Source organism: Aythya fuligula, chromosome 2 (assembly GCF_009819795.1).
Source record: "Aythya fuligula isolate bAytFul2 chromosome 2, bAytFul2.pri, whole genome shotgun sequence".
In the NCBI taxonomy this organism is placed as follows: domain Eukaryota; kingdom Metazoa; phylum Chordata; class Aves; order Anseriformes; family Anatidae; genus Aythya; species Aythya fuligula.
Window position 1 is genome coordinate 40039974 of NC_045560.1, and position 12901 is coordinate 40052874.

The 12901-nt window shown below is 41.2% G+C and overlaps 1 protein-coding gene across 1 annotated transcript in view; it reads left to right on the forward strand.

Annotated features, from left to right (window-relative positions):
• The first annotated feature begins 243 nt into the window (after window positions 1–243).
• Window positions 244–12901, forward strand: part of LOC116485802 (ubiquitin-conjugating enzyme E2 E2) — a 210595-nt gene continuing 197937 nt past the window's right edge. The window contains exons 1-3 of the mRNA XM_032181444.1: window positions 244–395; window positions 4214–4402; window positions 12410–12460. Coding sequence (XP_032037335.1) covers window positions 4227–4402; window positions 12410–12460 — 227 coding nt within the window. The 5' untranslated portion in view covers window positions 244–395; window positions 4214–4226. The remainder of the gene's footprint in view (window positions 396–4213; window positions 4403–12409; window positions 12461–12901) is intronic.

Genomic DNA, 12901 nt, shown 5'->3' on the forward strand with positions numbered 1-12901 from the left:
GGGAGGGGGGCGGAGAGAGAGAGAGGGAGAGGGAGAGGGAGCGAGCTCCCGGGGGCGCGCGCGGCGGAGGCGTCGGCGTCGGGGGCGCGCGCGCGCGCGTCCTCGGCGGCGGCGGCTTCACTTCTCTCCGGGCAGCGGGGGCAGGAGCGGCGGCGGGAGCAGCAGCAGCAGCAGCAGCACAACAGCGGCCGCCGCCGCCGCGGCTCCGGGAGGGGGGACAGAGAGAAGAAAGGGAGGCGAGCGGCGGGCAGCCGGGGTAGGGCAGGGCAGGGCAGGGCAGGGCAGAGCGGGCTCATGACTCAGTGACCGGCCGCTGCCCCCTTCCCAGCCCCTCGCCCGGCCACGGATCGTCCCGCAGCCCCGCAGCAGCGAGAGCGACCCGCGCTCGCCCGCAGGTAGCAGCCCCCCCCCATCCCGCCCCGGTCCTGCTCCCCCCTCATCCTTCCCTCCCCCCCCCCCCCCCCCCAACTCTCCCCTCCCCTCCTCATCCGTTTACTGGCGACCCTCGGTCCCCACCTTCATCCCCCGTCTCCCCTTTTCCTCGCACCCCCCGAGCGCTGCCCCCCCTCCCTGTCACCCCTTTTCCCAGCGCTGCCCCCCCCATCCGGCCCCATCCATCCCATGGCTCCAGCCTCCATCGCTCCCCGCCCCCCCTCCCCTCGCACCCCCTCCAACAACTCTCCCTTGACCCCGCTGCCCCCCGACACCCCTCTCTAACCCCCCAAGTCCCCCCCTCTCCTCCCTTCCCCCTCTTACCCCCCCCAGGAGCCCCGTTCGCCCAACCCCCTCCCGTGCCCCCGCCGCCTTCCTCTCGCAGTCTCCTCCTCCTCCTCCCCCCCGCTCCTCTCCCTGCCCTGCCCCGGCAGAGGTGCGGGGAGCACCGGGGGTGTCCCCCCCACGCGTGTACGGGGCCCGGGGGGGGGGGGAGGGCCACGGGGCCGGGTTGCCCCCGCGCTCCCCCCCCCGCTCCTTTGCGCTTCCTACTGGAGATGGAGGAAGGCGGCTGCTGCTGCTGCTCGCCGCGGACCCCGGAGTGCCCAATTTGTCTCCGCTCCTAGAAAATTAGGGGCGCCTTGGGAAGGCAGCATCGCCAGCTCGGCCGCCCGCGGGACCTTTCCTTGCCCTCCGGCTCTTTTCCCTCCGCTTGCCCGGCAGGGCAGGGAAGGGACGGTCCCCGCGGCTAAATATGACAGGGGCCGGCTCCTTGGGACCTCCACGGCTCGCGATTTGCCGTCGAGGCAGCGCTTGTAACCCCCGGCTGTGCTGAATCATCCCGCGGGGTGCTGACCTCGCAGCCCCCTCCGCCCGCCCCTGGGATTTGGGGGGGGGGGGTCCGGGGGGTCCCGATCCCCGCAGCCCCTCCCGGCACCCCGCAGCCCCTCGCCCCCTACCCCTACTCCACGGCTTCAAGCAGCGCCTCACATTTCTCCGCCTGGCTTCATGGCAGTGAAATGTTTTCCTGATGCCCTCGTTGCTCGCTTGATTTATTTATTCCCCCCCCCAGTTTTCTTATTCGTACCTGCGTTTGTCTCTTCAGTATGACCGCGTTTGAGGTTTCTGACTTGGGGCCCTTTAAAAGGCACTTTGCTGAGCATCCCTGGAGCTGTGCGTTATTGCTAAAACTGCAGATATCGGGAGGAGAGGGCACGGCCAGAGTTGTCTGGGTGTCAGGAAAGGGGAACAGAGAGAGGAGAAGGGGGTGGAGGGAATAAGAAACTAGCCAGACATCGAGTGACAGATTTAAGCATTTTCTTGCTGTAAATGCTGGCATTACATGTTACAGTAATTATATGCTCTGGGCTACTGTTACAGTGTTTGTCTGCTGGATAGTAACCTGAACTTATGAAGTGATACAGTTGTTTTGGGATAATAGTAATATTTATAGCCGAGATTATTCTCAGCAGATGTCCTATGCATATAGGCTTCATTAAAAATGCTTTTAACTTTCTGGCCTGCAGTGTTAAAGCATATGTACGTCATGGAGGGAATTTTCTCTTTAAAATTAAACGTATTAAGCAAAGATCAGAACTAAAATCTAAAGTAAATGAAGGCCATCAAAAGCTTTATTAAAAGAGACCAGATTGTGTTTTAGCTATAGAAGCTAAATATGGTCTTAGCTGTAGAAGACTGGTATCTACTATTGAAATTGCATTATAGATATTAAGTGCGTATCTTGACTCGTCAGAGTAAGGTACTTCTGTGTTTTATTACCTCTAAATCTTCTGTTTCTTTTATCTTAACATCTGACAAGCAGGATCTAAATATCTAGACATTAACCTGTGTACATACGTGAATTGCATTAATATGTCATAGCTGTACCATACGGAAACTTGTTCTGCTAAGAATGAACAATTTTTTAATTTTCGTGTTAGGAATCAAACCCGCCATTATTTCAGTTATCTCATGCATCAGGCTGGCTGTTGTGTTTTTATTAAAAATTAATACATGAAAATATACTTCAAAAATATTATTTCAAAAAATGAAATCCAAATGTAGCGTAAGCTGATGAGGGGAAAGCTTGTACAATATCCATCACTAGCGTCTAAACATTTTGAATGTTTCAGACGTTCAGGCTTTCCTTTCTGTTTAGCTTCATCAATTAGACCAAAAAACCCTTAATTCCTCCTGAAGCTAGTTGGATTGAGCTGTGTGAATAATGCCTGAAAAGATTAGTTCTTCCCCTCCACGCCATGTGCTGGTTGATAGCATCAGACTTTGGCAAGGCTTCTGCAGGACAGGAGCAAATTTATTTTGTTACATGCATCTGTAACACTTAGGCCTTTTTAAAAAAAGTGCCCTTTTTAACATAACCCTGTTGGCATCGATGTTACTTTACTTTTCCTTTGCTGCCTCTTTCCATAAATAAGTGCAGCGAGACAAACTTTGTTTAATCCACTGAGCGAGAGTGGCTGAGTCTGAGCCTGCAATCTTTATTCTCCCTGGAGAGCATATTAAAACATATAATCGTCAAGGTGAATGGTTATGTTCTTAATTGTGATGGTGTCTGTACATAGGTAAAAGGAAAAGCAAGTCGAAGTTCACAGCAATTTAAAGCTCTTTGTGTATGAAAGAGCAACCTCCTGATTCAGACAGATTTGATCAGAAAAACCACCCAGATACATGGGGATTGCGTGGGTGTAAGCGAGTAACGTTTGGGCCTGTGTGCTTTCAAGGTGGCTCATTTGTAACAGAGGAAGATAGATAAAATACATCTATAAGCTGTGGATGTGGCCTTAAAGGAAGGACAGTGTGTGTTGTTTTTTTTTTTTGTTTTTTTTTTTTGTGAAATTTTCTAACAGTCATTGCCACCACATATGCTAATTTACTAGGAGTTTTTCATGGACATCTGCCCTTCATTAGAGCAGTTTGAAGAGTCATGACAGCTGTAACAGTGGGCTTGTAATTCCTCATCTGTTGGCATATTGTTAGACTATTTAAAATGAAGGAAGAAATGAAAATAGCTAACTAGTATCAGAAGCGTGCAAATAAAGTGTTAACTTGACTTCTGGAAATATACCGAGATTTCTTGTAGCTTGTATTCCCTGACAGCTTTGTTGTCTCATGCCGCTTGAACAGAATTTGTCAGAAAAAAACTTCTTGCATCCCCTACCAGCGTGCTTACACTCTAGCAGCGTACCGTTGCAGTAAACACAAACAGATCTGTGTTAGTGCCTTTTGGTTCTGTGAATGTTTCCATCAAGCATGCCAAGATGTGGATTTTGTAATGTGGAAACCCACATTATAGACTTGGAAAGAGCCCACAGGTTTATTTCATATGGGATAGCAAAGAGTCTTAAGATAGTCATAGTTCTTGGTTTTTAACAACTGTGCTGGCTATGGACTGGTGGCGTGGTGATGAGAAAGTTAACTTATGATACGGCCGAGGGGTTGGAAAATCTCATTTACACAAATGGTATTATACTTGCACAATCATGTTTCCTACTTAACTACAATAACTTATGACTTTCATATATAGAGAGGATGGGCTTGTTATTCATTTGTTATGGGACTTAAAATGACCAACTCCTGAATTATTGTTAGGATTTTTATGGCAAAACTCTACAGTACCTCAGTAATCTTAGTACTAAAATGCACGCATTTCTATATGAAGACCTAAATCTTGTGCACTATTTCCTCAAGGGGTGCAAGAAATATTGTTGGACAGCTTCTTCTGAAAAAGCTAACTTTTGTTATTTGTGTTTTTTTTTTTTAGTGCAGCATCTGCCATGTCTACGGAGGGGCAGAGAGTTGATGATAGTCCAAGCACTAGTGGAGGCAGCTCTGATGGAGATCAACGTGAAGGTGTTCAGCAGGAACAAGAAAGGGAGCAAGTTCAACCCAAGAAAAAAGAGGGCAAAATATCAAGCAAAACAGCTGCTAAACTGTCAACTAGTGCTAAAAGGTACAGCATTCTGTTTCTCTACCTTTCTCATTTTTTAGCTGGCCATCTATGTATGTAGAGGTTCAGTATATTCATTCTCTTATTGTTTTATTATAACATTATTGTGTCAGTGTAATAGTCTTTTGAGACTGGTCACGATAATGAGACCTGTATATTTTTTTTCCTTTCTTTGACAGATTGGCTCTTTCACATGGTTTTAATAGTAGCTTGCATGATAAAAGCTGACATTTTTTTATTGCTAGTAAAACTCAGACAGTTTTGTAGCCTTATAAAATATATCTCTGTATGTGTATGTATGACTGATGTTGAAACTTGTCAGTGTAACTTACAGTTAATTAACCATAAACATTTCAGACAGTTCAGTAACTCAGCATGTTAGGACTACCGTAATACCTATTGCTGTAAAGTACTGCATTTCCTTTTCCCAGATGGTCAGGTCAGAGATATTTGAGTGAACAACAAATGCATGTTGGTTTCATTACTTTAAACTGTGGTCTGTTTTAATACCCATTTCTTTTCCGTCTCTTTTCTGCTTGAAAGGTGGATTTTTGAAATAGCTATTTAAATTATTCTAAACTATCATGTCAATTTCCAGATAATGACTGTCATGCTTGGACCAGCCAGAGGGAACTTACAGTTTAGTGTTGCTCCATCAGTACGCGTACGGGTGTTAGTCCAGGCAGCAGAATTCAAATTGGAGTGTAGTGATCATAGCTAAACGCTTCTAAAAGAATCTGGTGAGACCAATTCTGCAGACTGTCCTGATGCAGAATTCCCAGATCCTGTTTTTCACTAATTTAAGGCAGTGTAAACTGCAAGAAAAAACATTGGAGTTGTGCCACATGTAAAGGAGAAACATCAAGGCCCTGTCACTGTAATTTATAACACATGCTCGTAGGAAGAGGCCATAAATGCCGATGTATGAGCATGTGTCTACATCTCATCAAGATTCAAGCCTGTGTCTTGGCTTAGTCTGGCCCTTACCATTTGCTTACTTCTCTGTCCTGAACTCTTCTGTCTTTCTGGTGTAGTGGAAAATGCATTTTCTCCTGCTGCTCTCCTACCACAGGTACCTGCCTTACAGCTAGCCTCTGTGAGGCCTCTCTTTTTTTTTTTTTTTTTTTCCCCTGTGAGATGCTTTCTTGAGATCCATTCCTACTATGATGCTGTTCGGAGATTACCTAGTCATGTTGATTGTGGGATAGCTGGCAATGTTTCTTTTTGTGACTAAAGAAAACCAAAACGAAACAACTTTCACTTCAAAGTGCGATGTTATTCATGTAGTTAATCCTCATAGTCGTTATCGTTTCTGGGCTTCTTCTCTTTTGTCTGCTTCCTGCTATTGTTATTTCACAATATTAAGAATATTAGACTAGACAGGATTTTTAGGGTCATAAAATCCAGTTTTTAACATCTTTAGTAAAAAGTCCCTGTATTCTGAACTTTGTACAATGCCTAATGTGATGGTGCCGCAATTCTGACAAGGGCCTGTGGACACTATCCTATTAAAAAATTAATAACGATATGTCAGAAATTGGTCTATTAATCTTAGCTTTGTATCTTCAAAGCTTAGAGCTTTTATCAACACGCATTTCACAGTGATAAAATTACTTAAACCTTTTAAAGTTTAATCATATCTGCTTATGGTTCTGCTGAAACTAATTATGCCAGCTGCTGACATCAGTATGTTTGCCAGTTAGGCTCTAAAGCAAGTTTCACATGTTTACTAATATTGAAGAAAAGCCTTTGATTCTGCATTTTAAAAGCTGTGATGATTTTTATAAATATGAGAGTTCTATAGAAAAGGATATAATAAATAATACTTTTGAAAAAAAAATGTATTTTTAGGAGCGCTGGTTGTCATAGTGCTGTGTACAAATCCCAGCAATGTAGTCTTTATAGTAGTATAGTGGTTTGTGTTTTTTTTTAATAGTTGTATAGCTGATTTTTTTTTTTTTTTTTTTAGTATTCAGTAGTTTGTGAGTGTGTTGGAATAACAAAAACCTTTCCTTAAACATTCTTAATCTGGTCAGGCTTTCGTGTTACTTGTTGTTTTTGTTGTTGTTTGGTTTTTAATTAAAATCACTAAAGCCTGAAGAAAGGAAAATCAGAAATTAAAGTAGAGATGAAGAAGAAGGGAGTAACATCAAGGAAGGAAAAATATATTATCACATATTGAGGATTCTATGCCTATGTGGATGTTTTATATGGACAGTTTCTATACCACTCATTTTTATTCATTAGAAATGAACAATATTGTGGAAATAAGGTTACATTCCTTCAATTGGAATGTTGTTTTTGGCCAGGTTTAAAAAAGGTGATTTCTTAAAAATTAAAACAAATTGCAGTAATTCAGCTCTCCTAGTGGGGAAAAAAGACTCCATATAAACTTAGTAGCATTTTCCTTCATTAGCTTTGTTAACTACATGTATGGTTTTGTATGGCATTACACTAAGGTGACAATAATCTTCACGTAGTTAAGTGTCAACCCTGCTGAAATCAGTAAAAACCCCAAATACAATACATAGCATACAATAGCATACAATAGTTAAGGCTTTTGTCAAAATTACTTAATTTCTATTTAGAACAGAGTGCTAGCAAGTTAAGAGAAAATCTTTCTTTGGGCTTTAATTTGCAGACTACAGGCTTGGTTCTAACCTGAATTTGGAAGCCACGTTTTCACACTTGAAGAGCTTTTGCATGCATATGGAATTGTAGTCACAGTAGTTTTGGATTACATTATGCTACCTAGTGTATGTAGGATTAGAATTAAGATTTGTGCACTTGTAGTTGGAATAATTCTGTTCTGCTTTTTATTTGAATGTTTATGTAGTCAATTAGATTTACTTTCAAAGAATTTCCAGTAGTATTGACTTTATATAAGTCAAGATTTAGTAGTGCTCTTTCTTTCGCTGTGTAAACATAGGCTGCTACCTTGTCTTGCACAGGAGTGTACTACACCAGCAATTTAATGCTTTCCAAAATGATTTTATTATGAAGGATATATGAGACTGCTCGAATTTGTATTTAAGTCACAGCAATTTTGTTTTTCTTCTGTTAGCATCACCGTAGATGGCATCAAGAAGGCAGAATGCCATCACAAGCTGCCCTTCTCTGTTAATAGTTTTAAGGCTAGCTGCTATACAGGTGTAATAGCTTACAGCATATGTCGTACAGTGTGCTGGTCCTTCAATTTTCCTCACCCAGAGGGCATCACCCTAAATAGCAACCTTTCTTACCTAACATGTCAAGATTGAGAAACTCACTGCATATCACAATTACAGTTCAGACACGGAATTGAATTGCTGTCCTTGAAAACAGCAGGCATCTTGTTACCTCTTAAGCAGCAAATCTTAGCCTGACCTTTGGATTGAGAGAAGTGTAACCATTCTTGGCTGACACAGTAGCTCAACAAATAAATGTATTGTTTTGCTTGGCTCCTGAAGTTGATAGTTGAAAATCTGTCAACCTTAGTGTCCAGTCTTGGATTTCTTTTTATAAATATCTGTGCTTACAATGAATTGTGAACTCTAAAACTTTAGTTGTAGGCTTTTCTTGTTACATAGAAATAGCAACTAGGTAATGCATTAAACTTGATTAGAAATCAAATTAAAATGAGCTGTTTTTTTTCACCCTTTTTTTGTCCTAAGTGAAGTTTATCACAGCACTGTTTTAAGGGATTATAGGAATTATTAGGGATTATAGGAATTATTTAAGGAATTATATTTAGCATGTTGAATATGGTGGAAAAATGGAGTGCTTTTTCTTATATGAAATATCCTTGTTATTTACATATGCATCTAATATGAAAGAATGAGTATTTCTCTTCCTTCATCATGAATCTAACCATCTTTGTATAAATTTCATGCTCAGTCACAGTTCCTGTAAGATTGAAATTTATACTAGTGGTTGCATTTCTTCATAACACATTCTTCAGTATGGTGCATTCGTTCACATAACTTTTATGCATAAAGAAGTATGCATTTTAGAAAAGTAGATGTGGTAAAATAGGCAATTGTTATTAGTCCTTTCTTGCTGCTGCTTCCATGAATTATATCAGGGAATCCTCTAACATGTTCAGTTCTCCCTTAGGTTTAGAGAACTTTAACTGTTTCAAGAAGGAAACACCAGATAGTCCCCCTAGGCTTGGAACAGCAGTAAATATATGTCTGTAAGAATTAATAATATCTGAAATCCACAATGTACTCTCATGCTTCTGAATTTAGGGGTAAATTAACCTTTGCACTATTTCTTGAAGGCAAGTATGCTTGTTCTTTCCCATTAGTAAAGTGAAAGGAAAACACAGTAATAGTAATTTATATTTATAAATATATTTATTTATATATTTATTTATATGGAGAGAGGGAGACAGGCAGAGGTCAAATGACTTCTTTTAAGATCAAACAAAGAGCATCAGATCTGACATTGCAGATTAAATGTCCTGTGTGTACAGCTCAGGGCTTTGATTACCAGAGAGACTTCACATACGCACCTCCCCCTATCCCCCAAATATATAGAGTAGACCAGAATGTCATTAATTTAAATCTAAAGTGTGTGTGTGTGTATAATTATTTTAATTTAGAGTCCTTTTTTCACTCGCTGACATAACTCGACATAACTGTACTTACTGAGCCAGAAAACACAAAGAAAGAAGTGCCAGAGAGGACCCTGCAAAAAATGTCATGTTGCCAGAGGCCACACGCTCTCGCGGTGAACCCTCTGTGGTCAGCAAAGGAAATGAGGCACATCCTCTCCTATGCCAGATTCTGAAGACAACTCAATGGAGATATGAAACAAGTGCCAGAGCAGTGGAATAACTCATGCAGACAAAGGCTAACTTGCGCATCGGAGGTCTCTGTCAGTGCAGGGCTCTCCGGGATGTTATCTGGTGATTTAATTGTAACTTTGAATGCCGTGACATGTGAACAAGCTATTGCATGTCAGCCGCTCTACAGAAACTGTTTATGAATGTGCTCTCAGCATGAATGCAAGGTAAATTAAAGTTGCAACAAAAGAATTGTAAGGTGTATATATTAATTTCAGTTTGGATATGCCACAGAGGAGGAGAATAAGCATGGAGTACTTGTTGAGGAGTAGTTGATGGACAGTATCATATTAATGTTGCAGCTTGTTTGTGTAATAATGATAATCATGAATGAAACATCGCTTTATCTTAGATGCTTGCTAAAGCAATTAGGACTTCTGAACAAAAATAGAAAGTATCATCTGATCAATTTTTATTGCTTGAAGCAGCAAGGTGTTTTATTCTTGCTTCCTGAATCACGGGAAAAGCTTGATCTAGGATTATTTCAGTGCTCTTGGCATTTGAAATTAGATTTTTTTTTTTTGTTAAGCTAGAGCAGAGGGAGAAAAAGAAAAAGCTCTGTACCCATTTCTTTGCAGAATTGAAGGGAAATGGACTAGGATTTAGGAGGATGATTGGAAGGTTTTTGATCTAGGGCTTAAGCTACACTTGCCAATCCATTCTTGATGTCTCATGGGCTCGTAGTAATGCAATGAAATATTAACTGCTCCTATTATTATATGTAAAGCAAAGGAATCATCCCTGACTCAGTGGAAGTTCAATGCCATCACTCGCTAACTTCCCAAAAGGCACAAAAAAACAAAGGAACCCATAAAACATGAAATTGAAGGAGGTTTCATGCTATTTAAGTTTTCTCTGTTTTGAATTTGCGACAGCATAAATTTCAAAAACGTGGTAGAATTATGTCATAGACAGAAGAAATATTTTCAGCGTTTCCCACGGTTGTAAGATCTTCTCTCTTTTAAAAGGTGTAAATTGTTAGGATTGTTTAAAAAGTCACTGGATTTAAAAGAAACATAAATGTTTGGTGTGCTTGGACTAATCAGATTTTTCTTTCTAAAAAAGTTGTTGGTCTTGCAATATTACTACAATGGCTTACCGCAAATATTGATTAAGCAGCCTCTGTTTGTATCTTTACAAGAAAAAAAAAAAGATACTTAAGATACTTATTGGTAAAATTCTACTTCCTGAAGATGCAAATATTTCAATGAATAGAATAAACAAATAAGCGTTGAATTTGTTTCTCTCTACAGGAGTAACTGGTGTTTGTATGTAGGGCTGGGGTGGACAGGGGTTGGAAGAAAAGCTAATAATGTGTCTGAAATACTGTTTTTAATCTTTTATTAGACCAGCCAACATAGTTTAAAAGATTAGTACTTCTACCTAACAATCTTACTGATGTATGTCTTAATTATTTCAGAATGTGAATGATAAAGAGTTGGATTTTCTGGTTCAGGCCAATTCCTCTACTGCTTTTGGTTTGTTGATTCATTACAGCCATAAAATCAACACATACTGGCATAAGGGGAATTTTGATAGTGGCTGTGAGACTCCTTAGCATGTAAGATTGTATTTGGATCTTGACATTATGTAGAGAATTAGTGTAAAGTGCTCATTTCCATGTTATATGTGCCAGTATATGTGAATGTTTATTTTGAGATACTTTTTTTTTCTCCTGTATTTATTTGCAAGATGGGTGGCAGTCATTTCTAACAGGATGTGTATGTACTTCATGTCAGACCTGAGATCTTTGGTTGTGGCTTGAGCACCTACATGTATCTCAGGAATTTGAGTGGTGTTACCATTTAGGTTTTCTTTCTTGGTGTGGGGAATACAAGGAGTAGTAATCTGCTCCCATAGTACATGAAATCTTGAGCAGGAGTAAGGGAGAAGAAAATATGGAGGGAATACTGTCTTTCGTTTCCTTCCTCCTTCTACTTCTAAATGTTTGTGCTTTTGCCCAGAAATAGCAGCCTATAAAAAAGGCCTTGGGGTATAGTTCATAGGGAGAGTGGCCACGGCAGTCCTGCATATGGCACTCTGGCAAATCTTTGGCAAATGTAAACTCCTACAAGCTTCTTTGGGAGCTCAGTGAACTCCTACCATGTACGCTTGCATTTCTATAAAGTGGGAGATACTGACTTGCATGGAGATGCTGGTATAAAGAAAAGGAGCCATATCGCCAGATGTGGTGCAGATTAAGAATTCAAGGGCTTGGCATGGTAATATAAGCCTTGTAGTACCCAGAAATCCATAAGAACTGCATTGCAGTGACTGGAAGAGGATCTCCAGCAGGCTGCCAGTAACAAGTGAGCACCGCTGTGTCGGCCTGCACTAGGCCAGTCCAGCCTCAGGCCTGTATTGGTAGCCAGGAGGATGTGGCTGAGCACATGCTCTTAGTTAGGGGATGATGGTGAACTGGGGGAGCAGTTGATATGCGCGAGGGTAGGGCTGCTGCTCGGAGGGACCTAGGCAGGATGGGTTGACAGGGGACTCAGGAAATTCAACAGCACCCTGGGCTGCGTTAACTGGAGCACAGTCAGTAGGTAGAGGGAATCAATCACTCGCCTTTACTCACCGCTCATTAGGCTGCATCTGCAGTAACCTTTCCAGTTTTGGGCTTCCTAGTACAAAGAAACGGAGCACGTTCAGCAGCAGGGGGGCTTCGTAGCAGCCCCATGACACCTGCAAGGAGGCTATGGAGAAGGCTGGGCCAGGCTCTGTATGTCAGAGCAGGGGTGAGGATGACAGGCAACAATGTTGTACTGACAGAAGGGAAAAAAACAGAAGGGAACACTCAACTGCACAAGAGATATCAAGCTAAATATTCTGGAGAGCAGGCAGAGAGCTGTGAGGCATATGGACAGAGGGTAGATGGAGAAGTAAGGTGTATGAGAGCTGAGAACCCTGACCTGTAGGAAAAGCAGGGTTTTGTAGATGGCTGTGCATGGAATAACTCATCTGATATTTGGGTGCTCATTTAAAAAAAAAAAAATAAAAATTGTTTTTTAGCACCTTGATCTTAAGCAGTTTCATGAAAACTTATAGCATCAGCTTTCCATTAGAAATGTTAAGAATTATTATTATTAATTGCTGTAGAAATGCTTATGAAGTTGAATGAAATATTTTGCAAAAATAAAGCCCTGATGTCTTTTTTTTTTTTTTTTTCCCTCCCTCTCAAGAATTCAGAAAGAACTTGCAGAAATTACATTAGACCCTCCTCCCAACTGTAGGTAAGTTCACATGGATTTTTTTTTTAACTTGGAATATGGAAATGGAATATGTGGAATTGTGGAAAATACATAGAGGACTGGGGTAACTGTATCCACTCCTTTATGGTAATGAGCAGTTTGGGAATAAAAGATGACAGATAACGTGTTTGCCTACATACAAAGAACTGATGTGGCATACTTCCTGGTAACAAAAGTAATGGTAAAAACTAATGAAATGTATGATGTGTTGATAGATACAAGGTAAAAATCAAATAATCACTTATTGGAGGTATTAAATTGACAGCATTTTTTTTTTTTTCTGTAAAATATAATTTTGGTGGCAGTTACTGGTGTATTTGATTCCTTTTTCTTGCAAATTGTTAACACACTGTGAATATAATGGAGAAGGAAAAATGCTACAAGCGCAAACTATTATTAATCTTCTGACTGCGTTTCTGGTGA